Source organism: Chlorocebus sabaeus, chromosome 8, assembly GCF_047675955.1.
Source record: "Chlorocebus sabaeus isolate Y175 chromosome 8, mChlSab1.0.hap1, whole genome shotgun sequence".
Classification (NCBI taxonomy): domain Eukaryota; kingdom Metazoa; phylum Chordata; class Mammalia; order Primates; family Cercopithecidae; genus Chlorocebus; species Chlorocebus sabaeus.
Window position 1 is genome coordinate 101850064 of NC_132911.1, and position 27271 is coordinate 101877334.

General features: G+C 39.6%; 1 protein-coding gene across 1 annotated transcript; it reads right to left on the reverse strand.

Moving 5' to 3' along the window:
• Nucleotides 1-10181: 10181 nt before the first annotated feature.
• On the reverse strand, nucleotides 10182-27211 carry RIDA (reactive intermediate imine deaminase A). Its single transcript, XM_008001180.3, has 6 exons — nucleotides 27034-27211; nucleotides 17066-17171; nucleotides 14412-14466; nucleotides 14080-14148; nucleotides 12640-12695; nucleotides 10182-10739 (listed from the first exon to the last, which is right to left on the reverse strand). Exons 1-6 carry the CDS (start codon nucleotides 27096-27098, stop codon nucleotides 10677-10679), a joined length of 414 nt encoding a protein of 137 aa, XP_007999371.1. The 5' UTR covers nucleotides 27099-27211; the 3' UTR covers nucleotides 10182-10676.
• Between the last annotated feature and the right edge of the window lie 60 nt (nucleotides 27212-27271).

Consider the following 27271-nt stretch of genomic DNA (forward strand, 5'->3'; position numbering starts at 1 on the left):
TTTTCAATTGTTATCCTTTTGAATAATATTAAAAGTATTTTTAATTAATTCACTTTTAAATGTATTTTGGAGACAATAAACAGCAAGGATTAAAACCTAGATTGTTGTTTATGTAGAGTCTACTCCTGGGCTCTATTCTTTTTTTTTTTTTTTTTTGATATGGAGTCTTGCTTTGTCACCCAGGCTGGCGTGCAGTGGTACGATCTCGGCTCACTGCAATCTCTGCCTCCCGAGTTCAAGCAATTCTCCTGCCTCAGCCTCCTGAATAGCTGGGATTACAGGCACCCGCTACCATGCCCAGCTAATTTTTGTATTTTTAGTAGAGGCGGGGACTCACCATGCTGGCCAGGCTGGTCTTGAACTCCTGACCTCGTGATCTGCCCGCCTCGGCCTCCCAAAGTGCTGGGATTACAGGTGTGAGCCATTGGACCCAGCCACTCTATTCTTTTTTAGATGACTGCAATTTAATGGTAGGCTTTAGCGGTGGAAAAAGGCTAAGAAATCAAGATTTTAGAAACATTTATGACATTTCTTTAGTGATTCACCACAGAGTCAGTTTTTGAGAATTCTTCTGAAGTTGGCAAGGGATTTTGGCAAGTGATTGTATGTAAGTAATGAAAATAATAGCTAACTTACCCACCAGTGAGTGCCTTGTGTTTTTGAGTATCAGAATAGTATTCTGGAAATATTTTGTTTATTTATCTTGTTTGTAAATATGTATTTTTCTTTTAAAAAAAATCCTGCTGGCTGGGCGCAGTGGCTTAAGCCTGTAATTCCAGCACTTTGGGAGGCCGAGAAGGGTGGATCAGGAGGTCAGGAGATCGAGACCATCCTGGCTAACACGGTGAAACCCCGTCTCTAGTAAAAATTACAAAAAACTAGCCAGGCGAGGTGGCAGACGCCTGTAGCCCTAGCTACTCGGGAGGCTGAGGCAGGAGAATGGCGTAAACCTGGGAGGTAGAGCTTGCAGTGAGCTGAGATCCGGCCACTACACTCTAGCCTGGGCGACAGAGCAAGACTCCGTCTCAAAAATAAAAAGAAAAAATCCTACTATTTCCTAAATAAACATATATTTTTAAGGTAACTGCTCAGATGAATTAACTAATCTCTTTATTTTTATTTTTTATTTTTTGAGAGAGGGTCTTGCTTTGTTGCCCAGGCTACAGTGTAGTGGTGTGATCATGGCTGAATGCAAGCTTGACCTCCTGGGTTCAAGCAATCCTCCCACCTCACCTGAGTTGCTGGGACTACAGGCTTGTGCCACCATGCCTGGCTAATTTTTGTATTTTTAGTATAGACAGGGTTTTACAATGTTGCCAAGGCTGGTCTCGAACTCCTGAGCTCAAGCAATTCACCTGTCTCAGTCTCCCAAAGTGTTGGGACTACACGCATGAGCCACCCAGCCTAACTAGTCTCTTACTTTAGCTTCTACATTAAAATAACTACTAAGATGGCCTATAATTAATTTTAAGAATACAGGATACAGGGAAAAATATATTCTCTTGATTCTGATTTTAATATTCATTTATGTTCTCACTGTAAAGTGCCAAGGAAGACAATAAAAGGAGCTCCTTGAGGAGATGACATCATCCTTTCTGCAAAGTAAAGGCACTGGACTGTGACTGCGTTGAAAGCAAGCACTGTGTTTTATGCATTTTTGAATTCAGGCATTTAGCTCCTTTAATGGAATGTGGTAGGTACTTGATAAATATTTGTTGAATCAATAAATGAATAACAAATACCAAGGAGTCCCATTTAAACTTAATTCATTAAAAAATAATACATATAAAAATATAAATTTGGCTAGGCATGGTGGCTCACGCCTGTAATCCCAGCACTTTGGGAGACCAAGGCAGTGGATTTCTTTTTTCTTTTTTTTTTTTTTTGAGACGGAGTCTTGCTCTGTCGCCCAGGCTGGAGTGCAATGGCGCGATCTCAGCTCACTGCAAGTTCTGCCTCCCGGGTTTACGCCATTCTCCTGCCTCAGCCTCCTGAGTAGCTGGGACTACAGGCACCTGCCACCTTGCCGGCTAGTTTTTTGTATTTTTTAGTAGAGACGGGGTTTCACCGTGTTAGCCAGGATGGTCTCGATCTTCTGACCTTGTGATCCACCCGTCTCGGCCTCCCAAAGTGCTGGGATTACAGGCTTGAGCCACCGTGCCCGGCCGGCAGTGGATTTCTTGAGTCCAGGAGTTCAAGACCAACCTGGGCAACATGGTGAGACCCTGTCTCTACAAAAAATATAAAAAATTAGCTGGGCATGACAGCATGTGCCTGTAGTCCCAGCTACTCAGGAGGCTGAGATTCAAATCATTTATTTTCATAAAATTTTGGAAATTTATAAGAATTTCTGGTAGTTTCTCTACTTTTGTCTTTATCCTTTAATGTGGTTACTAAAACATTTTTGGAAACTTTTAAAAAATTCTTTTAGATAATATTCAGTTTTAACATTAAAAACCTATAAGAAAAATTTAAATATTTTACAATATCTGAACATTCCAAAATTTAAATAGTCCATCAAAATAAGCTGTTAATTTTAAAAAGTAATAAGTACGGTAAAAGTCAAATACAGAAGGGTATAAAATAGGTAGTGAAGTTTCCTTCCCATATCCTTTAGTCCTTCCATGAAAAAATAATATTTCTTGTGTATACTTCCAGAAAAAAAGGGTATATGTATATACTAGGTTATATGTATATGCTAAAATATAAGTGTATATTTACATATCTACATTTTAACTTTTTTATAAATGAGGTTTTGCTATGTTGTCTATGCTGGTCTTGAATTCTTGGCCTCAAGTGACCCTTCTGCCTGGGTCTCCCAAAGTGCTATAATTACAGGCATGAGCCACCACGCTCAGCCTACATATCCACATTTTATTTTATTTTATTATTTATTTATTTATTTTCCCATCATCAATATTTATTGAGCATTTACAGTGTATTAGGCACAATAGAACATACAGAAAACATTGTCCCTGCTCTTGAGGAGCTTACATTCTAAAAGAAAAAATACACCTCTTTTAAAATGGCATTTTTGTTTGGTGTTTTCTGCAAAGTACTGAGGAAATGTTTTGTTAAAGTGAGCTTTGGGTATAACTTAGCCCCATCATTATTTAGAGAAGAGAGGAAGAAGAAAGAGGAAGGATTTTAAAGGCAGACAATGACAGACCATTCAGGATAGGTAGGGTTTTAAAGGGAGATAAACACAATCTCATCAACTAAAGAGATATTTGCTGCAGTAAATAGGATAAGGGAAATAGTCTGTGGGGTGCAAGCAAAGGAAGCAGGGTGCCTTAGACAATGAGTGGAGCCAGAAAGATCATGCGGCCTTTTCCCAAGTACATGGCCACCAAGTAGGAATGGTTGGTGACAAGACAGAAGGCTAAAAAAGGAAGGTAATCTTGTGTACCTGACAAATAGAAAGACTAAAGGATCAAAATCAAAGACAGGCTATAAGAGTATCAAGAAATTCTTAAAAACCAAAAAGTGATTTGGAAGCACAAAACTTATAGTTAATTCTATCCAATGTCATGATGGGCCAAGAACATTGTGGCTTCCTGTTAGAAAATGCCATATACCAAAATTTTAAATGGAACATATTATATTATTTTCCAATCAATCTCCCCCTCTCCCAGAAAAAATAGGAACTCATTTTTTTCAGTGTGGGGAGGAAGAGAGGGGATCATGGGACATGGAAACAGTAGTTATATTAGTAGTATTTTTGTTGTTATTTTGTGTTTAAACTTGGTAAAAGCCCATTAGCTGCCAAGAGTGAATAAGGAATAAATTTCAAAAATTGTACAATTTCCTTTAGAGAAGTTTCAGAACCAAAAGACTAACTTACATGAAAAGCTGTAGAGAAAGTAGTTGAAAAGTCCATTCATAAAACTTTTATTCCACTTACATGAATTTAATACACGTGTTCTTAACGATTATGCTTGACTTGTTCATGAAAATTTCATCAGAGAAATGCAAATCAAAACCACAATGAGATACCATCTCACACCAGTTAGAATGGCGATCATTCAAAAGTCAGGAAACAACAGGTGCTGGAGAGGATGTGGAGAAATAGGAACACTTTTACACTGTTGGTGGGATTGTAAACTAGTTCAACCATTATGGAAAACAGTATGGTGATTCCTCAAGGATCTAGAACTAGATGTACCATATGACCCAGCCATCCCATTACTGGGTATATACCCAAAGGATTATAAATTATGCTGCTATAAAGACACATGCACACGTATGTTTATTGCAGCACTATTCACAATAGCAAAGACTTGGAATCAACCCAAATGTCCATCAGTGACAGACTGGATTAAGAAAATGTGGCACATATACACCATGGAATACTATGCAGCCATAAAAAAGGATGAGTTTGTGTCCTTTGTAGGGACATGGATGCAGCTGGAAACCATCATTCTTAGCAAACTATCACAAGAACGGAGAACCAAACACCGCATGTTCTCACTCATAGGTGGGAACTGAACAATGAGATCACTTGGACTTGGGAAGGGGAACATCACACACCGGGGCCTATCATGGGGAGGGGGGAGGGGGGAGGGATTGCATTGGGAGTTATACCTGATGTAAATGACGAGTTGATGGGTGCAGCACACCAACATGGCACAAGTATACATATGTAACAAACCTGCACGTTATGCACATGTACCCTACAACTTAAAGTATAATAATAATAAAAAAAATACATTTAAGAATAGTAATTAATAAAAAAAAAAAGAAAATTTCATAAGACATTAAACAAAGCTAGCCATCATCTCAAGGTATTTCCCTGTTAACTATTTTTACAGCACATGCATGTTAGGCAAGTATCAAAAAAAAAAAAAAAAAAAAAATCACAAAAGCAAAAAACGTAAAGAAAAGTTAAATACATGGGTTTTTGTTTTACTGCTGTGCTTGATATACATGAAGTAATGAATACCAAGCAATTCATTTTTACTGCATCTTTACTTTTACATTTATTCTTAGGTTGCCTAAAATATTTAAATACAAATAAAATGAGTGTAGCAAAAATAATGAAAGCTAACAGCAGGTAACTTTACAAATAATGGAATGTGAACCGTTTCTGCCCTTATCCAGAGTAAAATGGGTCACAACTTTGTCTAAAGGAACACTTTTGCAGCTGTTGTCAAAGATGTGCACGTTGAGACTGAGTATTCCACAGATACACATGGTTTAACCTGTGGTGTCCATGGGGTTTGTTTCTACCACAGCCTTCTAAGTGCTCCAGACCTTAAAGTAGCCACAATTACTACACCTGTGACTGGAACCAATGATCCCTTTTATTTCCCACCAGGACAAACCAATATGTAGGCAGTTTTCTTTGCTTAGACATGGAAGCGGTTTTACACTGGTCCTGGTGAAGCCACAATGTACCAAAAGTACTACGCCAAACATTTATAACTTGTATAAAAATTCCACATCCCCATATTGGCCACCTCAAGATGAAAACAGATAACTCCCTAAATGTTAACTGGCTCTACTCCCCTAATATTAAACATAAAAACCACATGGGAAATATAGAAATTCAAATAGAAGTAACATAAACCTGTCATAAATCGTAAACAAAAAGCTGTTTGTGGGACAGCATGGATGGCAAATGGTCTACTGTGTAAATTCTAGAATGAGGCAGACAAAAATTGGAAGACCGGTTAATTTTCCCCTCCTTCTCCTGCTTCAGCTTTGTCTTCTTGGGTATCCGATGTCCACAATGTCAAATTGTCTCTCAGTAATTGCATTATTAGCGTGCTGTCTTTCTATGACTCTTCACTTAATGTATCAAGTTCAGCAATGGCTTCATCAAAAGCTGTCTTTGCAAGAGAGCAGGCTTTCTCTGGGGAGTTCAGAATCTCATAATAGAACACAGAGAAGTTAAGGGCGAGACCCAGTCTGATAGGCTACATATCCACATTTTAAAACACAAATGACAATTTACATAGCCCTTGTACTGTGAAAACTGCATGTAAAATCACTGATTGATCCTTTCCTACGTTAGAAACTTTTCCTTTTGCCTAAGACTGAGTCTCAACAGAGCAAAATGTATTCTGATCCTAGGTCCCCAGACCCTGAAAGGAGATGACCGGTTTTGTCCCCAGATTCAAAATGCACAAGATGGACAAATGCACAAGATGGACAACTCTCTATGAGTTGTTCACAGAGAAACTGCCAGCAGGGCTGGATTTTTCTATCCCTGGGGTGCTGTGCAACCACTTTGTAGTCCAGTTGTGTTCTTTTAATTAAGATAATTTCATTATTTCTGTACCTAATGTACCTCTAACTGGGATGGAAATGAACAAATTTCCCAATTCTCATTCTTGGGAGTGAACATTTGCATTTACCAGCAGGGGGTGCCAGTTTGCAAATCTAGGAAATCCCCAGAGCAGACTCACATTCTTGGCCAGAAGTGCCAACCCCCTGAGGAACCCACAGGGTAGAAATGTGTAATTAATGGCTGGGTGTGGTGGCCCACACCTGTAATCCTAGCCCTTTGGGAGGCCAAGGCAGGAAAATCGCTTGAGCCCAGCAGTTCGGGACCAGCCCAGGCAATATAGGGAGACCCTGTCTCTACAGTAAATAGATAAATAAATAAATAAATAATTTTATTTATTTCTTTTTAAAGAAGAAATGTGCGGTCAACCTATTACCTTACTGCTTTTTCCATTTAGACTTTGGAGTAAAAGCCCTTACCATATTTTGAGCAGTCAAAACACCCATACCACTCTGAACAAATGGTTTATTCCACATTGGGCCTTGAATTAAGAATTGCTTAATTAAGAAAAGGTTTCTTTCCACATGTAACTAATCAAAGAATGTTGGATGGTCATGGTCAAATAATCCTAGTAGGGTTTACATTGTACTCTTTTGGCAAATACAATAGCTCATTAGAGATGGCAAATATCTTTTTATTTTTTGGTCACTCAGGCTGGAGTACAGTGGTATGCTCTGGTCACTGCAACCTCCGCCTCCCAGTTTCAAGTGATTCTCCTGCTTCAGTCTCCCTTGTAGCTGGGATTACAGGCAGGCGCCACCATACCTGGCTAATTTTTGTATTTTTAGTAGAGACAGAGTCTTACCGTGTTGGCCAGGCTGGTCTTGAACTCCTGAGCTTAAGCAATTCTCCTGCGTCGGCTTCCCAAAGTGCTGGGATTACAGGCTGAAGCCCTGCACCTGGCCGCATATCCCATTTTTATGAAGATAGTTTGGTGATCCAAATCTGAATTCTCTTTAACAAAGACCAGCGATGTGGACATCATAAAGCCATTCATTTGCCCACATACAAATGTGTATAAGGCAAAAGGTAAGGTAAAAGGAGAATGACCCTTCCCTTCTTCTTTCTCCCCACACCAGATAGCAAGGCATGCCGTGTTTGAAATGTTGAAAGCATTTGCTTATAAGATGTCATAACATCTAAAACAATGTCAGTTTCTCACCTCTCCTGGGTTTATAAACTTATGAGTGTTTGGTTATAATCTCAAGGCCTTAATTGCCTATGCAGAATCGGTGTAATTTCAGAGAGCAGCTGAAAAGTATGGAATTTCTCTTCCAGTTCCTGTTAGTATCAACAAAAGTTGGCATTAGTATCAACAAAAGTTGGCATTAGTAATCCATGTACAGGCGAATGGCAGGCTTTTCACTTTACTCATCAGTACCACACTCAGCACATTTATTGGGGAACATTTGAGTTGTTAAAAGTTAACAACCATATCATTATTCTTGTGCCTAATGAAAGAGGTCTCTGGACATCAAAGCCAGGGTTTAATAACTCCCAAAGGTAGAAGAAAGGCCAACCTATATTATTCTAAAACACTCTTTCAGTTTAATAATGTGCTACTGAAATTAATAAACATGCTACTTCCATCCACCACTGGGGACAGAGGTCTGCAAACCTCACTAATTTCCAGAAAAAGAGTTCTGAGAAACCAAATGGGGATACCAATTTTGTTTTGCGATCTGCCTCATTTTGTTTTCCCATAGAATATAGATATTTCTAAAATTTCTTTTTTGTTGTTGTTTTTTTGAGACAGAGTCTTGCTCTGTCTCTCAGGCTGGAGTGCAATGGCATGATCTTGGCTCACTGCAACCTTCACCTCCTAGGTTCAAGCCATTCTCCTGCCTCAGCCTCCCAAGTAGCTGGGACTACGGGCATGTGCCACCATGCCAGATTAATTTTTCTATTTTTAGTAGAGATGGGGTTTCAACATGTTGGCCAGACTGGTCTCAAACTCCTGACCTCAAGTGATCTGCCTGCTTCGGCCTCCCAAAGTGCTGGGGTTACAGGCATGAGGCACCACGCCTGGCCTTAACATTTCTTAATAAAAGTAGGTATAGTGATTCATACTATCACATAAATTTAAAAATAATGCATGTTGTATTGAATTGATTTGTGTGACCCTGATTCTAGACACTTTTTTTTTTTGAGACAGAGTCCCACTGTGTCACCCAGGCTGGAGTGCAGTGGCGTGATCTTGGCTCACTGCAACTTCCGCTGCCTGGGTTCAGTGGATTCTGGTGCCTCAGCCTTCCGAGTAGCTGGGACTACAGGTGCACGCCATTACACCCACCTAATTTTTGTATTTTTAGTAGAGACAGGGTCTCACCTTGTTGGTCAGGCTGGTCTTGGACTCCCGACCTCAGGTGATCCGCCCGCCTTGGCCTCCCAAAGTGCTGGGATTACGGGCATGAGCCACCACACCCGGCCCTGATTCTTTTTTTTTTTTGAGACGGAGTTTCTCCCTTGTCACCCAGGCTGGAGTGCAGTGGCGCGATCTTGGCTCACTGCAATCTCTGCCTCCTGGGTTTAAGCGATTCTCCTGCCTCAGCCTCCTGAGTAGCTGGGATTACAGACTCTAGACACTTTAAAAAGTCATTTTGGCCAGGCACGGTGACTCATGCCTATAATCCCAGCACTTTGGGCTCCTGACTGCTTGAGGTCAGGAGTTCAAGACTAACCTGGGCAACATAATGAGACCCTGTCTTTGCAAAAACATAAAATTATTAGTCGGGTGTGGTGGTGTCTGTAATCCCAGCTACTCAAGAGGCTGAAGTGGGAGGAATGCTTCAGACAGGAGTTTGAGGCTCCATGAGACATGATTGTGCTACTGCACTCCAGCCTGGGTAACAGAGTGAGAACATCTCAAAAAATAAATTAAAAAAAAAAAGAAAAAAAAAAGACCAACATGCAATGTTCCCCCAAATTAACAAATTCTAGTGATTCTCCTTCAGAGTGGAAAAGAAGACTCCAAGCCAGGACCCAGCCACTAACAAATTAATTAACGTGGGTACCAGCATCTTATTTCCAGTTCTTTCATTCTAGAGTTTGATTTTGAAGTCATGCCCTATATACAACTATTCCCCCTAGACCTAACCTGGCCAGGGTGTCTGATTTCCTGGCTTTGGCTTAGGAACAGGCCCTTAAGCTGAGCAGGACCAATCAGAGGCTTCCCTGAGATTCTTCTGCCAGAGAGATCAGGAAATGGTTACCTTTCTGCTGGGGTTAGTGTACTCATAGCCTGTATCTGGGGTCTGCAGCATCTTCCCCCAAGAGACAGATGGAGCCGTGAGGTTTCTGGGCTACATGTGCCTAAAGCCAGCTGTACTCTGGCCTCTGTGACCTAAGCCTATGCATTTATCTCTTTTCTCCACTTAATACTAGTTTGAGTTGGGTTTCTGTAACTTACTAATAAAAGACTCAATATTAAAAGTATAAAAATGTGACTTATCAATGAGCTGGAGAAAATAATATAAGAGCAGAAATAATGATAAAGATATAATAGAAAAGATCAACAAAGCCAAAAAGTGATTCTTTAAAAAGATTAATAATGGAAAAAAAAGAAGTCCAAATAAATCATATCAGAGATGAAAAGGGGGGGCAGATAGAGCAGAGATTAAAAAGATGTCTACAAATGTGAAAATTTACATGCAAATTCTGCAACACTGTAAATGGCCAAAACTGCTGAAGACTAGAAAGTTTAAATGATGTTTCACGTAATAATAGTTGGCTAAAACTGCTGAAAAAAATAAAACTGTGTAAAAGTGTATGAAGTCAGAAATAGGCTTTGAAAAATAAAATAGTTGGAGATTTTAACTTTACCCACCCCAACTAGGCAATATGTTTTAATGTATAAACTGTTAAGAAATAAGTGAACAAAATCACACCAAAGGAAATCTGCATGTCTATTTTATTTCCATTAGAAAAATATTATCTATATTAAATTTTGGTCCACTTTCTTCTCCTTGACCTCAAATTTAAACACTTAAATTTTACTCAAGAAAGAGCACAATCACATACCTGACATGAAAACTAAATCGTTCACATCATTAGTTTGAATTAGATATGTTCTTGATTATTTCTCAGGAATAATTACTCTTCTTTCCTACCTGTTATTTCTCTTCTATTTATTGAGCAACTATGTAATGGGTACCTCTTTCCTATATTCACTAATACAGGTGTAATTTAAAACAGTAACTGGATTCCTTCTCTAATCTTCAATTCATGTTCAACTCTCCCTATTATATGGTATTTCCATAATAACTTCAGATATTTTCATCAAGCTCACACTGTCATCAACTGTGAAAATTAAAAGGTTAATTAAGATGTTACATCAATTGTAAAAATTAAAATGGTAACAATTCCAGACTACAAAGCACTGGCCCACTTATAGTGATGCTGTTGTCAGCGGTCCTTGGACAGCTACTGCTTCAATTTCAATTCGACTACCCTGTGAGGAAAATGAAACAATTTGTTTTAATCATTTTGTACAAATTGCAAACTCTATAATACCTACTAAAAACATGAAACTAACAGCAATATAACATTTTTAACGTTAAGCTTTTCAAGGAAGGAAAGGAGAAGGAAATATTCACCAAGAATCTATAATAGACCAGGTTACCATGCTAAGTATATTCATATACTATATTAGCTTATATGATTCTCACAGCAGCCCTATTAGGAAGATATTTTTCCATCAATTCACAGAATGATATGCTGAAGTGTAGAAGGAGTAATGAACTCATCCCAGTCACAAGCTAGATAGCAGAGGTTGAACCCTTGTCTTTTGATTCCAAGTTCAGAGCTCTTTCTACTACAACCAGTACCTTAATAGGTTTGATAATGATCATTCCAAGTAACAACTAATTAAAGCAATACAAATTACACTCTTAAAACAATTTTTCTTTAGTAGAAACTGCAAATAGAAGTCAGTAAGAGCTGCTTTTTTATAGGCAGGATTATCGTGCTGCTAAGCTTCGAGTTAGAGTAGCAAAATCAAAATGGTGAGAATATGTGTGCCCCTGTTTTAGAGATTATTTTTCTAGTGGAAGGTTTAGATTCTTTTTCTTTTTTCTTTTTTTTTTTGAGACGGAGTCTCCTCTGTCGCCCAGGCTAGAGTGCAGTGGCGCAATCTCGGTTCACTGCAAGCTCCACCTCCCGGGTTCACGCCATTCTCTTGCCTCAGCCTCCTGAGTAGCTGAGACTACAGGCGCCCGTCACCATGCCAGGCTAATTTTTTTGTATTTTTAGTAGAGACGGGGTTTCACCGTGTTAGCCAAGATGGTCTCCATCCCCTGACCTTGTGAACCACCCGCCTCGGCCTCCCAAAGCGCTGGGATTACAGGCGTGAGCCACCGCGCCCAGCCAAGATTCTTAATTGTACAATAGCCAGGTGAAATTTTTACTGCAGAACTCATAAACAAATCTGGCTCAAATTTATAGTCCCCTAAGTAACATTACAACAGTACAGCTGCTATTTAATTTTTTCTCACAATTTTTTTTTTTTTTTTTTTTTTGAGATGGAGTCTTGCTCTGTTGCCCAGGCTGGAGTGCAGTGGTACCATCTTGGCTCACTGCAAGCTCTGCCTCCCGGGTTCATGCCATTCTCCTGCCTCAGGCTCCTGAGTAGCTGGGACTACAGGCGCCTGCCACCACGCCCAGCTAATTTTTTGTATTTTTAGTAAAAACGGGGTTTCAATGTGTTAGCCAGGATGGTCTTGATCTCCTGACCTCGTGATCCACCCGCCTCGGCCTCCCAAAGTGCTGGTATTACAGGCGTGAGCCATCGTGCCTGGCCTTTTCTAACAATTTAAGTATTTTGATTTTGATTCTATGTTCACGTGTTGTCTTAAAAGGTTTTTTTTTTCATGCATGTAATATAGGGTATTTCCTTTCAGACTTTAAGTCCCTGGGGAAGCAGGATCTATCTCTTTTCTTTTCTTTTTCTTTTTTTTTTTAGAGACAAGGTCTCACTGTTACCCAGGCTGCAGCACAGTGGTTCGATTACAGCTCACTGCAGCTGTAATCTTCTGGGTTCAAGTGTTCCTCCCACCTCAGCCTCCCAAGTAGCTGGGACTCCAGGTGTGCACCACCACCATGCATGGCTAATTTTAATTTTTTTTTTTTTTGTAGAGATGGCTGTCTTGCTACGTTGCCCAGGCTGGTCTAGAACTCCGGGCCTCAAGCGATCCTCCTGTGTTGGCCTCTCAAAGCATTGGGATTACAGGGGTATGCCACCCTGCCCAGGCTACTTCTTTTAAGTTTCCTTTCACAGTGGTTAGTTTACTTATAGAAGGAAAACAATGTAGAAATTGAAAACTGTGTACATTAGTCATTTAAAATGTACTTACTTTGGGCAAAGCAGCAACTTGGTAAGCAGCTCTAGCAGGAAAATTACTCTTGAAATCTGAATTTAAAAGAATTTCAGTTTTTTTTAATAGAGAAGAGTTGAAAAAATAAAGATCAAGTGAAAAATTTTATTTTAGTTTTCAGATATTGTATTGTTATTCAATATTCTACAATTAAGAATCTTGCAAGTGCTTCATATACTAGTCAGTTCTTAGATATAAGCAACATTTTATTTTTATTTTTTTGAAACAGAGTCTCGCTTTGTCACCCAGGTTGGAGTGAAGTGGTGCGATCTCAGCTCACTGCAACCTCTGTCTCCCATGTTCAAGAGATTCTCCTGCCTCAGCCTCCCCAGTAGCTGGGATTATAGGTGTGCACCACCACGCTTGGCTCATTTTTATATTTTTAGTAGATATGGGGCTTTGCCATGTTGGCCAGACTGGTCTCAAACTCCTGATGTCAAATGATCCACCCACCTCAACCTCCCAAAGTGCTGGGATTACAGATGTGAGCCACTGCACCCGGCTTTAAGCAACATTTTAAAAAAGAGGCTCACTATCAGATTTGTTTGATAAAATATTTTGCCATATGATTCCTACCATAGTTAATACTTTTTAAAATCTCTTAGCTTTCTGGCAAAAAAAAAAAAAAAAATGACATACATACTCTAACATTTTGATCTTGTTTGATGTGGAGTTTTGTTTTTAAAGTGATATTTATAAACTATTTATCTAAATAGGGAACAAGTGCCCATCTCCAGCAATTTTGGCAAGTACTTCCTCTGCCAACCTTGGTCTTTTCTAGTCATTTCTTCAGGAGAGAATAAGTAATTTTCCATGTTATACCTTTGCCTCATCCCACTAGGTGGTGGGGACACCAATTTTCTCCACTATGACATCAATGTTAATAATAGCTAACATTTACTCAGTGCTTATAACACACCAGCATCTAAGTGCTTTACATGTTGTACTGACTCATTTAATCATTCCAACAATCCTATAAGGTAGGAGTATATTATCTCCATTTTGCATGTGAGAAAACCAAGGCATAGAAATACTAAGTAAGTAACTAATGAGTCTGAGAGAGCCAGGATAAAGATGGTGGCTGGACCATACAGCAATAGTAAATAAAACCTATGTGTAAAAAACTTTTTAGGAGAGTTTAAAAAGCCTGAAAAGGGTTTAATGAAATTAAACTTTTGAAAAATGGGTATGTAGGGTTTCACTACATTGTTTTAGGGAATGCAATAGAAATGTCTTAGAACTTTTTCATGGGGGGTATACAACCTATTTCCAATCAGATTATTAATTCTTTTAGGACAAGATCTATGACCATTTCTTTAGCATCTCCTACCACTCTTAATTCATAATACACATTCATTAATGTGACCAGATTTATTTCTTTTTAAAAATGGAAAATAGGAATAAAGCCAAATTACTTACACTGTTTGTAGATTTCATTGACCGTATTGAAGTCATTTATGTCAGCCAGAAGAACAGTTGTTTTCACCACTAGAAGATATAAACATTGTCATTAGTTTAGTTATTTGGTCTGACCCAAAACATTACTTAGAAAAGGACTATATGATTCTGAGACTGTCTTGATTAAAATGGGACTGAAATGGGACCAAAGAAGCGAAGGAGAACAGTTGCTGTTTAAAACAACTTTAAGTAGCAACAAAGACATGGCACGGCATATTACTGGATGCCATATATTTTTGAAAAAGACCAAAGAAATATCAAAAAGAAAAGTGAAATAATATTAAATTGCTCACCATTAGTGAAGTCACAGCCTGCAGCTTTCAGAATTTCACCCATGTTTTTAAGAGCCTGCGAACCAAGCCAAGAAAGGCCTAAGTCACTGATGTTAGATTTAAAGCTTTAATTACATTCAATTAATCGTCTTTTACTAATACCTCCTTAAATAGCTTATGTTGCAGAAAAATCTTCTCTACTCTTGTTAGAAAGCTTACAAGTGTGTTTCTTGGCTTCCCTTTAATAGAATGAATCTTTCTGAAATACAGTGAAAAGGTTGTCTCCTTTTGTGCGTAAAAAGACTAGGTTGAAGTCCCTTCTTCAGTGCTAAAATGTGTTAATTGTTCGGCCAATGTCACAGAAATAATTTCTGGGGTTCTTCATTTGATACCACTTCAAGGATAAGGATGAGCTAGTAAGCATTATAACATGTTTTCTTTTAAAGCAATATTTGACTTTAAAGGGTTCTTTTTCCTTTTTCTCAAAAAATGACATTAGTAAATTATATAACTGTTTGAGACACTGGCTTCTGGAAAAACATCTTTTTTTGGATTCATTCTTGCTTCCCACTTTGCTGGTCACAATGTAATATTTCATTATATTCTTGTGTCTTTTAAAATAATCTTCTAAATAGGTAATACATGGATATGGCAACAACAACAACAAACTCAAAAGCTATTAAAAAAGCATATATCGTGTAAAGATCTCTCTCACCCTTCTCTCTCTCCCCCATGTTTCCCACCTCAGAGGTAACCACTGTTCCTAATTTATTGTATATCCTTCTAGGTACAGTCAATGCTTATGTTACATATTTTTAAACACAAAAGTACACACGGTAGCATACTGTTCATGCTGTTCTGCATCTTGGTTTTATTACCATGAAACAATTTACGTCGGAGATCTTTCCACATTACTTTAGTTGTATTGATGTAGCATAATTTATTCAACCAGTTCTTTATGAGTGGACATTTAGGTTTTTAAAAATCTTTCAGCTAGGCCAAGTCCGGTGGCTCACACCTGTAATCTCAGCACTTCGGGAGGCTGAGGTGAGTGGATCATGAGGTCAGGAGATCGAGACCATCCTGACTAAAACAGTAAAACCCCGTCTCTACTAAAAATACAAAAAATAAGCCAGGTGCGGTGGCGGGCACTTGTAGTCCCAGTTACTTGGGAGGCTGAGACAAGAGAATTGCTTGAACCTGGAAGACAGAGGGTGCAGTGAGCTGAGATCACGCCACTGCACTCCAGCCTGGGCAACAGAGTGAGGCTGTCTCACAAAAACAAAACAAAACAAACTTTCGGCATTATATGACTCAGTAAATTCATAAAATTATAGTTTATTGTTTTATTTTATTTTACTTTTTGAGACAGTGTCTTGCTCTGTGTCCCAGGCTGGAGTACAGTGGTGCGATCTTGGCTTACTGCAACCTCCACCTTCCAGGTTTAAGTGATTCTCCTGCATCAGTTTCCTGAGTAACGGGAACTACAGGCATGTGCCACCTCACTGGGTTAATTTTTTTTTCTTTTTTTTTTGAGACAGGGTCTTGCTCTGTCGCCCAGGCTGGAGTGGAGTGGCGCGATCTATGAGTTGGAAATTTGATGGATCATGAATCATCTAACAACCAAAAGAGAGATTCCACCTCCTTAACACTAAAGTCACCTTAAACCTGAATCATTGACATCAGATGACATGCTGCCACTTCCACATGGATTGGGAAATTTTCTTTTCAGGGCCACTGACCTGCCCCTCTTAAAAAAAAAAAAAAAAAAATTACCACCACAGAAGTAAAAAGTCAACATTAAAAAAATTAAGCATGCGGAATATAATTCTAATTATATGTTGCTCACTGCAACCTCCACCTTCCAGGTTCAAATGATTCTCATGCCTTAGCTTCCTGAGTAGCTGGGACTACAGGCACATGCCACCACACCTGGCTAATTTTTGTATTTTCAGTAGAGACAGGGTTTCACCATGTTGGCCAGGCTGGTCTTGAACTCCTGACCTCAGGTGATCTGCCCACCTCAGCCTCCCAAAGTGCTGGGATTACAGGCGTGAGGCATTGTGCCTGGCCTCCCCTGGCTAGTTTTTGTATTTTTAGTAGAGATGGGGTTTCACCATGTTGTCCAGGCTAGTCTTGAACTCCTGACCTCAAGTGATCTGCCAGCCTCGGCCTCCCAAAGTGCTGGGATTACAGGCGTGAGCCACCATGCCTGGCCTACATTATGGTTTAATTATATTTATTGGATTAGAATTATATTCCCTATGCTTATTTTTTAAAATGTTGACATTTTACTTCTGTGGTGGTAATTTTTTTTTTTTTTTTTTTTTTTTTTTTTTTTTTTTTTTTTTGAAGAGGGGCAGGTCAGTGGCCCCGAAAAGAAAATTTCCCAATCCATTTGGAAGTGGCAGCATGTCATCTGATGTCAATGATTCAGGTTTAAGGTCACTTTAGTGTTAAGGAGGTAGAATCTCTCTTTTGGTTGTTAGATGATTCATGATCCATCAAATTTCCAACTCTTAGATCGAAAACTATGTTAAATCAAGCAGTAAGTAGTTTAAAAAAACATTTATCTGTTAATCTCTATAGAACAAATCAGGGAAGTGGATTCTTAATACTTTCCAACCTTAAAAAGGTAGAAGAAAAGGGAACTTCAAATGTGGAAAATGACTTACTTGTTTAGCTTCTTCTGCTACCCCTCCTGACACAAGCTGTCCACTTGAAGGGTCCATGCCTATCTGTCCTGAAATGTAAATGGTCCTGTCGACTAACACAGCTTGACTGCAATAAACAGAAAGCTAGTGTATTTATATAAGTATAAAACATAAAATTCAATGCTAGAAGACTTTTTTGATAGGACAGAGAAGTACAAATGGTTTAAAAAAAAAAGATACATTGGACTTCACGAAAATTAAAAACTTTTATTTACCAAAGGTATCTTTTTTTTTTTTTTTTTTGGAGACGGAGTCTTGCTCTGTCACCCAGGCTTGAGTGCACTGGCACGATCTCGGCTCACCGTAAGCTCTGCCTCCTGGGTTCACACCATTCTCCTGCCTCAACCTCCCGAGTAGCTGGGACTACAGGCGCCCGCCACCACGCCTGGCTAATTTTTTTTGTAGTTTTAGTAGAGACGGGGTTTCATCATGTTAGCCAGGATGGTCTTGATCTCCTGACCTTGTGATCCGCCCCCCTCGGCCTCCCAAAGTGCTGGGATTATAGGTGTGAGCTACCACGCCCAGCCTATCAAAGATATCTTTAAGAAAATGAAAAGGGGCTGGGTGCTGTAATCCTAGTGCTTTGGGAGGGTGAAGCAGGAGGATTGCTTGGGACCAGGAGTTTGCGACCAGCCTGGGCAACCACTCAGTCTCTACAAAAAACAATGAAAAACAGCCGAGTATGGTGACGCACACCCATGGTCCCAGCTACTTAGGAGGATAGGGTGATTGAATTGTGTAAGCCCAGGAGTTGAAGGCTGCAGTGAGCCACGTGTATATCACTGCGCTCCAGCCTCAGTTGGCACTGGGTAACAGACAGAGACCCAAAATAAAAAAAGGGGTCAGGGGAAGAAAAAGCAAGTCATAGATTGGGAGAAAAATATTTGCAAAACATATACCTAATAAAGTACCTATATCCAGAATATAAGAACTCTTATAAGTCAATAATGTGAAGACAACCCAATGAAATATGAGCAAATGATACTTTACAAAAGAAAACATACAAAGAGTTAGAGTACATTAAATTTGTTCAACATTATTAGTCATTAGAGAAATGCAAAGCAAAACCACACACTAAGACATCACTGATAAAACAAGCATTGGCAATGATGGGGAGCAACCCTCACACACTGTTGGTAGGAATGCAAAATGGTACAGCCACTTTAGAAAACAGTTTGGCAGTTTCTTTAAAAATTTAAACATATATTTGACATACAACCCAGCAAACTCTTCTTTCAGAGACAGGGTTTTGCTCTGTCACCCAGGCTGGAGTGCATTGGTAGGATGGTGGCTCACTGAAGCCTTGACTTCCCAGGTCCAAGTGATCCTCCCATCTCAGCCTCCCAAGTAGCTGGGACTAAAGGTGTGCACCACCATGCCTGGCTAATTTTTTATTTTATTTTTCATTTATTTTTATTTTTTGTAGAGATGCGGTCTTGCTGTGTTGCCTAGGCTTGTCTCAAACTCCTGGACTCAAGTGACCCTCCTGCCTTGGCTTCCTAAAATGCTGGGATTACAGGCTTGAGCCGCAACTCAGCAATTTCTTTCCTAGGCAACTATCCAAGAGAAATGAAAACATATGTCCAAAGACTTTACGTGAATGTTCAGAATAGCATTATTTATAGCAAAAAGGGAAGATGCACACACATGCACCCACTGATAGATCCAACAAAGGACTATATATTGTCTTATTTCACTTAAATGAAACCTTAGAAAGGACAATAGCAGCAGCAGATGATTAACTGTTGTCTGGGGCCAGGGGTGATCATAAATGGGTACAAGGGAATTTTTTGGGAGTGATGGAAATGTTCTAAAATTTGACTATTATAGTGGATGCATGATTCTATACATTTACCAAAACTCATGGAACACTATGTGAGTAACTTAATTAAAATGGGTAACTTGTTGTTTTGAGATGGAGTCTCACTCTGTCACCCAGGCTGGAGTGCAGTGGCGCAATCTCGGCTCACTGCAACCTCCGCCTCCGGGTTCAAACAATTCTCCTGCCTCAGCCTCCCAAGTAGCTGGGATTACAGGTGTGAGCCACCATGCCCAGCTAATTTTTGCATTTGTAGTAGAGGTGGGGTTTTGCCATGTTGGCCAGGCTGGTCTTGAACTCCTGACCTCAGGTGATCCACCCACCTCAGCCTCCCAAAGTGCTGGGATTACAGTTGTGGGCCACCACACCCAGCCATTAAAATGGGTAACTTTTATAAGTAACTTATACCTCAATATAGCTGTAAAGCAAAAAAAATGCAACTTCAAGAGCACTTTTAAAAACATAAGTAGTCATGGGGGCAGTTTCCCCCATGCTGTTCTCATGATAGTGAGTTTTCACGTGATCTAACAGTTTTATAAGTGTCTGACAGTTCCTCCTACATACGCACACTCTCTCTTGCCTGCCATCATATATGATGTGCCTCTTCCCCTTCCCCCATTATTGTAAGTTTCTTGAGGTCTCCCCAGCCATGCGGAACAGTGAGTCAATTAAGCCTCTTTTCTTTATAAATACTTGGGTTGTATCTTTATAGCAGTGTGAAAACGAACTAATACAACTTCATTTCTGCAAAGTGCTTACTTCTGTAACTGACTTTTTCTGTTATGAAGATGTTAAATTTCAGAAGTAGGATAAAATCACAGGAAAAAGAATACAATACATTGATACCTGAAAAAAGCCAAACAAGTCCACTTTTTATAGGAATCATATTAGTTTTGGGATGAAGAAAGCCTGTCTGTTTTTTTAAGATGTTGAAGAAAGAAACCTTAATGTAATTTTAATTTAGAAGTGAAATGTGGTAGGGCATGGTGGCTCATACCTACAATCCCGCACTTTGGGAGGCTGAGGCGGGCAGATCACTTGAGGTCAGGAGTTCAAGGCCAGCCTTGCCAACATGGGGAAATCCTGTCTCTATTAAAAAACACAAAACTTAGCTAGTGGTGGTGCACACCTGTAATTGCAGCTACTTGGGAGGCTGAGGCATGAGAATCACTTGAACCTGGGAGGTGGAGGTTGTAGTGAGCCGAGGTTGTAGTGAGCCAATATTGCATTACTACACTCCAGCCTGGGCGACAGAGGAAGACTCTGTATCAAAAAAAAAAAAAAAAAAAAAAAAAAAGAAAAGAAAAGAAAAAAAAAAGTGAAATTTGTTTTAAAATTTCCATGCTTATTTATAAATTTAAGATAGTCTCATTTTAATCCTCTTCTTTTAGTTCCCCATTCTTCCATTTTCCAACATGCTCCAAACTTTCCTCTTTTATTTCATGAAGTTTTCCCTGGTCTTCTTGACCACATCTTTTGTTTTCCTTTATAATTTATTTTTGAATAGGAGTTCATATGGTTCAAAAATCCAGAAAATATACAAAGAATTGCAGTAAAAAGTCTTTCTTCCATTCTTGTTCCCTATTTGCTCAGTTCCCAGCCCAGAACCATTGTTCTTCTTTAGGTATTCATCCAGTTTCTTTAATGAACAGAAAACCAAAACAAATATATATTTTCTCTCTTCTTTTACATAAAATATGGTATATTAAACATTCTTGTACACTTTGTTTTTTTCACTCAACAGAATATTATGAAGATCTTTCCATAAGTACATGTAGAGTGCTTCCTCATTTTTTGAAACAGCTACGTATGTTTTACAATATGGCTATACTTTATTTAATTAGTCACCATTACTTCCAATATTTTGTTATAAATAAAACTACACTAAATACACACACACACACTTTCCCTAAGTAACTAAGCTTTTCTTTCTCCTGGATCCCAGGAGTGCTCTGGTTGTATCTTCCTTATACTATGTACAGGATCCTGCCTTGTGTTGTAACTCATCCTGTTATTATCCTATCTCCCAAGGTATCTTAGACTCTAAACTCCTTGAGGTCGGGGTAATGTCTTACCACGTCTCTGTAGCTCTGTAGGGTGTAGGTGATTCCTTGCATACAGTAGGCACACTATAATTACTTGCTGATGTTTTGCTCTTTAACTACTTAGTAGCATAAACAATTTTGGTTGTCAGTGAATGTCTTTTTAGCAGGACCTGTCGACTTACAGCAAATGCTTTGGAGAGAGCTAAGGAGGTATGTTTAAACTTGGTAACATGATTCAGAAAGTCTAGAAAGTTTTCTCAGCTATCTGGCTTTCACACTGGCCCACAAATAGATAACTACTGAGTTTGTTAATTTGTAATCTTTTCTCAAGTTAAATAATACCATCAGTAACACTGTTTTTTATTAACTGTCCTGTGTAGAATTAGGCCATCTGCTCTAGGTCCTGTGCAAAGTGCCTTCAGCTTCCCCCATATCTGAAACACACTTTAAGACCATATGCATTATTATTTATCAGAAACTTCATGATAGTAAAAAGAAATTCTTTTATTTTCAAAATATAAAAAGTAAGCACTGGAGCTGAGTCCATCTGAGCTATGTGAGTTATCTCTTATAGATCTAAAGAGGTTTGTTCATAAGAATAATTGTCTAGTTGACACTTTCTGAGCATAAGAATCCTACTATCCAAAGACAAGTGGTTGGACTTCAGAAAATTTAAAAGTGCATTGTTCTACTTCCAGGTTAAAGGGTAATCACAGTTTCAAAAGTGTTCTAATAAGTCTCACATCATAGTCTATGCCACACGGGCTACCGCTTCAAAAATTTATAATTATGAGGACGGTGTGCAATATGCGCAATGCAAAGCAATGCAATGTTGAAATCTTTCAAGGTTCTGTCTGGAAGTATTCCTGAAATGTGCAGAGCTGATTGGCTAATTAGTGACAACACCCCATCCATTCCAATGCCAGAGACTGAAAGTTCAACACATTTGAATTCTTCTTGGAGAGGACCCAGTATTCTCAAAAAGTGTACTCACTACGCACTCCAGGGACAAAAACTCTTGTTTCCAAAAGGTTCCTAAAACATGTCCAATTAACTTTATCAGAATATAAGTAGTTAGTTGGAGTTTGTTTTTTTCTTAAACATTAACTATTGAAAATAAGCACGATTTCTAGTCACCTAGTGCACAAGAGGCACAATGTCCTGGAAGTCGCCACACCACGAAGCTGGTTGGTGGCTTTTTTTTCTTGTCATATTGGCACATTCATACGATGACTCCCTTCTTTTTTGCTTTCAGCTTTATAAAGACAGTTGACTCCCACTCACCTTCAAGTCAACCAGGAACACTACTGTTATGCTTTCCTTCTTGAACAAAGTCCACAGAGTATCTCTAAATAGGTCAAGGAAGGGGTATACTCTTTAGCAGGCTCCAGGACAAAGTGTCTGTAATAATCACTTTGATTTGGTTGTGTCTCTCTTGTTTGAAGGTAAAAGTGTTTTTTAAAATGCTACTACTGTGTGACTGAGAGAAAGACATTAGGGCAGAAGGAGAAAAAAGATTACAAATTTTCACTTATAATATCCCCTAACTATTCTCACTCTCTTAACCTCCAAATTTCTATCGGAATTACTATCAGAATTATCTTCTTAAAAGATCTGATCATGTTCCACCCTGTTTAAAAACATTTAGCCTGGGCAACATGGTGAAACCCCAGCTCTACAAATAATACAAAAATGATCCGGGCATGGTGGCTTGGGCCTGTAGTCCCAGCTACTTCGGAAGCTGAGGTGGGAGAATGGCTTGAGCCCAGGAGGTTGAGGCGGCAATAAGCCATGATCCTGGCTCCAGCCTGGGTAACAGAGTGAGACACTGTCTCAACACACACACATACAAACACACAACCACAACAAGAAAACACATTTGACTGTTCCTCATTATATACAAAATAAAGTTTATATTCTTCCATTTAGTATTGGAAACCACCACAACCTGTATCTTGCTAAAATCTCTCTCTCTTTTTTTTTTTTTTTTAAGACAGTCTTGCTCTGTAGCCCAGGCTGGAGTGCAGTGACGCGACCTCGGCTAACCACAACCTCTGCCTTCCAGGTTCAAGCAATTCTCTGCCTCAGCCTCCCGAGTAGCTGGGATTACAGGCATACACCACCATGCCCAGCAAACTTTTTTTTTTTTTTTTTTTGTATTTTTAGTAGAGATGGGGTTTCACCATCTTGGCCAGGCTGGTCTTGAACTCCTGACCATGTGATCCACCCACCTCTGCCTCCCAAAGTGCTGGGATTACAGGCGTGAGCCACTGCGCCCAGCCAAAATCTAATTTTTATTGGTCACTTCTATTTAATTCCCACAATAATCTTATCAACTGGTATTATTTATGCCCATTTAGAAGACAAAGAAGCAAACTAAGAGAGGTTAAGTCACTCTGCAAGGTTATATAATTAAAAAGAGGCAAAACAAAAATTCAAATCCAAATTCCAACTCTTAATCAGTATTCTCAAAGGAGTCAGTCATACACAGTAAAACACGGTAAGAAAATGACTCTTTTTCCAATTTTTTTTTCAATCTACACCAGGGACAACAAAATAAATGATTAAGACTAAGCTCTAGTATGCATTTCCTAAATTCAAATTTTGTTACATCACATTTTAGTGGTGTAACTTTTGGCAAATTATTTAATTTTGCACACATCAGTTTCTTCATCTGAAAAATGGGGACTATAATATAACCATGCATATAAATCACTTAGAACCATGCCTGGTGCTGACCAGGTGTGGTGGCTGACACCTGTAATCCCAGCACTTTGGGAAGCCGACATAGGTGGATCACTTTAGGTCAGGAGTTCAATATCAGCCTGACCAACACAGTGAAACCCTATCTCTACTAAAAATACAAAAATTAGCTGGGTGTGGTGGCACATGCCTATAATCCCAGCTGCTTGGGAGGCTGAGACATAAGAATCACTTGAATCTGTGGGGTGGAGGTTGCAGTGAGCCGAGATTGTGCCATTGCACTCTAGCCTGGGCAACAGAGCGAGACTCTGTCTCAAAAAAAAAAAAAAAAAAAAAAAAAAAAAAAAGAATAGTGCCCGATGCTGCTGAGTAAGCGTCAGTAAATGTTAGCAATGATGATTCTACCCTACTCGATTACATTAAGGAGAAAAAAAATCATCTTTAGAAAACAAATTAAAACATCAATTGAAAGTTTTTAATTAAACTCAGATTTTGAACCAACTGTAATGTCTAGTCTAGCTAAAATTTACTAACACCTTTTTTAAAATTGAGTTTATTTTTTACTATTACTTTCTATTGAAATATTTTCTATTTCATGTACTGTTGTAAAGTTTCCCTTTTCAATTAACTTGTTAAATAAAATGAAGTGAGCCATCTCAAAGAAATAGGTTAAGTAAATTATAAGTGATACACAGATTTGGCAAACAAACAAAAAAGACAGAAGTAGCACTTGAATTATGAAAACTTTCTCCCCAAAATCTTTATACCATGCATTCTTCTACCTCCATGCCCTCACTCAAGCCATTCCCTCTACCTGACTTCTACCTCCATGCCCTTCACTCAAGCCATTCCCTCTACCTGACTTCTACCTCCATGCCCTTCACTCAAGCCATTCCCTCTACCTGACTTCTACCTCCATGCCTTCACTCAAGCCATTCCCTCTACCTGACTTCTACCTCCATGCCCTTCACTCAAGCCATTCCCTCTACCTGACTTCTACCTCCATGCCCTTCACTCAAGCCATTCCCTCTACCTGACTTCTACCTCCATGCCCTTCACTCAAGCCATTCCCTCTACCTGACTTCTACCTCCATGCCCTTCACTCAAGCCATTCCCTCTACCTGACTTCTACCTCCATGCCCTTCACTCAAGCCATTCCCTCTACCTGACTTCTACCTCCATGCCCTTCACTCAAGCCATTCCCTCTACCTGACTTCTACCTCCATGCCCTTCACTCAAGCCATTCCCTCTACCTGACTTCTACCTCCATGCCCTTCACTCAAGCCATTCCCTCTACCTGACTTCTACCTCCATGCCCTTCACTCAAGCCATTCCCTCTACCTGACTTCTACCTCCATGCCCTCACTCAAGCCATTCCCTCTACCTGACTTCTACCTCCATGCCCTTCACTCAATGACTTCCTGTTGAAATCCTTAATAAATTAATTTAAAAACCAAACTTCACAACACTACTATAAATGACAAAACCAACCTTCAAAACCAAAGGACTACCTCTCACAAGGAGCCTTCCTAAATCTTCTTTTTCCTCTTCCACCCCAAGTTAAAATCAATTTGTCTTTTTTCTGCTTTACTCCCTACCCTACTTGCCCTCTCACTCCCACCGCATTTTATTTCCAAGTTTTCTATAATAATTCCTGTTCTGCCACATCTCAGTGCCTTTTCTCACAGCAGTAGGTTGAAAGGAGGGAGCTAGGGCTTGACTTCAAATCAAAATGTCACTTGTAGACTCTCTGACCTTGACTTTGAGCTTCAGTTTTCTTTTTGTAAAATGGGGATGGAACTTAAGAGAAGGTGGTTGTCATGGTGCCTGGCATAGAGCATGTGCTAAATTAAAATGTTCATTTTTCTTTTCCTCATATATATTAATGTTTTTCACACTGGGTTATCTTTATACATTTTTGTACTCCTAAGTGCTTAGCATGTAGTAGGCATTCAATGCACATCTATAAGAGTTCAAATGTTTCAGCTGTAGAAGTTTTCCCATTTTGGTTCTTTTAACAGTGAGCAGATACTATAAACTGTATTTTAAATAGAAAAAAATTGAAAAAGGGTTACAAAGTATGCTTTAGTGAAGAATTAAAAATAAACAAAAAATTATCTTAGAAAAAGAAAGTATCCAAAAATGCATACGATAAGATCCAATAGTTTTAAAGCTGAGACATTTTAAGAATATGAAACTTAAAAATAAAATTAACTTTTCCATTTAAAAGCACTTCTGACAAGTGGAAACAAAAGCACAAGTGGAAACAAAAACAGGTTAGACTTTCTGGCCAGAATACACATATTTAGCTAGAGTATGTTGGCACAGTCTTAGAAAATAATGTTTGCTACGATTTGTATTTAGTAGTGGGAAATAAGAATGGGCAATGAATTGATAAATATTACAATGCATTTCCATATGTTGTAGAAACCAGTGGCTTGCATAGATGTGCAGGGATTTGCTAAGCATTTCTGTTAAAGGAACTCAGCTCTCCACAGAAGAGACAACCACATCTGTTGACAGGGCTCTTCTCAATTTGAGAGAGGGCTCTGTTTCCTCTTCCACCCCAAGTTAAAATCAATTTGTCTTTTTTCTCCTTTACTGCCTACCCTACTTGTCCTCTCACTCCCATTGCATTTTATTTCCAAGTTTTCTGTAATAATTCCTGTTCTGCCACATCTCAGTGCCTTTTCTCACAGCAGGAGGTTTAAAGGAGGGAGCTGTTGATGGGGTTCTTTTCAATTGGGAGAGGGGTAGACCAAGTATGAAGCTAATGAAAGAAGTTGGTCATAAAGGACCACATGTTTTATGATTAAATTTATAGGAAATGTCCACAATCAGCAAATCCATGAAGATGCAAGTAGATTGTCAGGGGCCGGGGGGAGAGGAGAATGGGAAGTGAAAGCTAATGGGGATGGGATTTATTTTTCGGGTGATGAAAATGGTTCTGAAGAAAGTGGTGATGGCTGCATAACTGTGAGTATGGTCAGAACCACTGAATTGTACATGCTAAAGGGGCTGAATCTTATGGTACGTGAATTATATCTCAATAAAGCTGTTACCAAGAAAACAAAAACTACCCCCTTCCCCCAAAACACACAGGGTCTGAAGACTTCTAACCGGGGAGAGCTGTCTGGGTTCCGCAGGGAGGCAGCCCCAGAACGAGCAAAGTCCCGTGGAGTGCAGGCTCCCGGTCACATCGTGGCTCCCAACTCTCTGTGGGTCTTTGGGTGCGTTGCCCCTTTCCAGGCTCAATTTCCTCGCGTGTTCGCTGGGCCTCTGACCTGGAGGGACCCCAACCAGGCCCGAATCCCCGAACCCATACGCCCCGGGTCCGTCACTGCTCCCACCAGCCTCGTTACCTGTAGGGTCCTATGGCCCCTGGAGCTTTCGCGGTGCTGATCACCCTTCTGATCAAGGACGACATGGCTAAGTCTTCCCTCTTGCAGCCCCTTCAGGAGAAGAAGCCCCAGCACCAGCCCTGCTCGCTTCTGGCGCGACTGACCAACCCTAGCAGCGCCTCTGCCGGACAGCGCCTGCTGGGGGCGGGCTCGCGCGTCATTCTGGGAATTGTAGTTTCGGCGACGCTCCAGGCCACGT

Excerpts from the sequence above, each read along its gene's own strand:
- RIDA (XM_008001180.3), bottom strand. The coding sequence starts at position 27,098 with ATGTCGTCCTTGATCAGAAGGGTGATCAGCACCGCGAAAGCTCCAGGG. Across the intron at positions 14,467-17,065 it reads TAGCAGAAGAAGCTAAACAA|GCTCTTAAAAACATGGGTGA; the intron begins GTAAGTCATTTT and ends CTTGGTTCGCAG. Across the intron at positions 10,740-12,639 it reads AAGTTGCTGCTTTGCCCAAA|GGTAGTCGAATTGAAATTGA; the intron begins GTAAGTACATTT and ends TTTTCCTCACAG.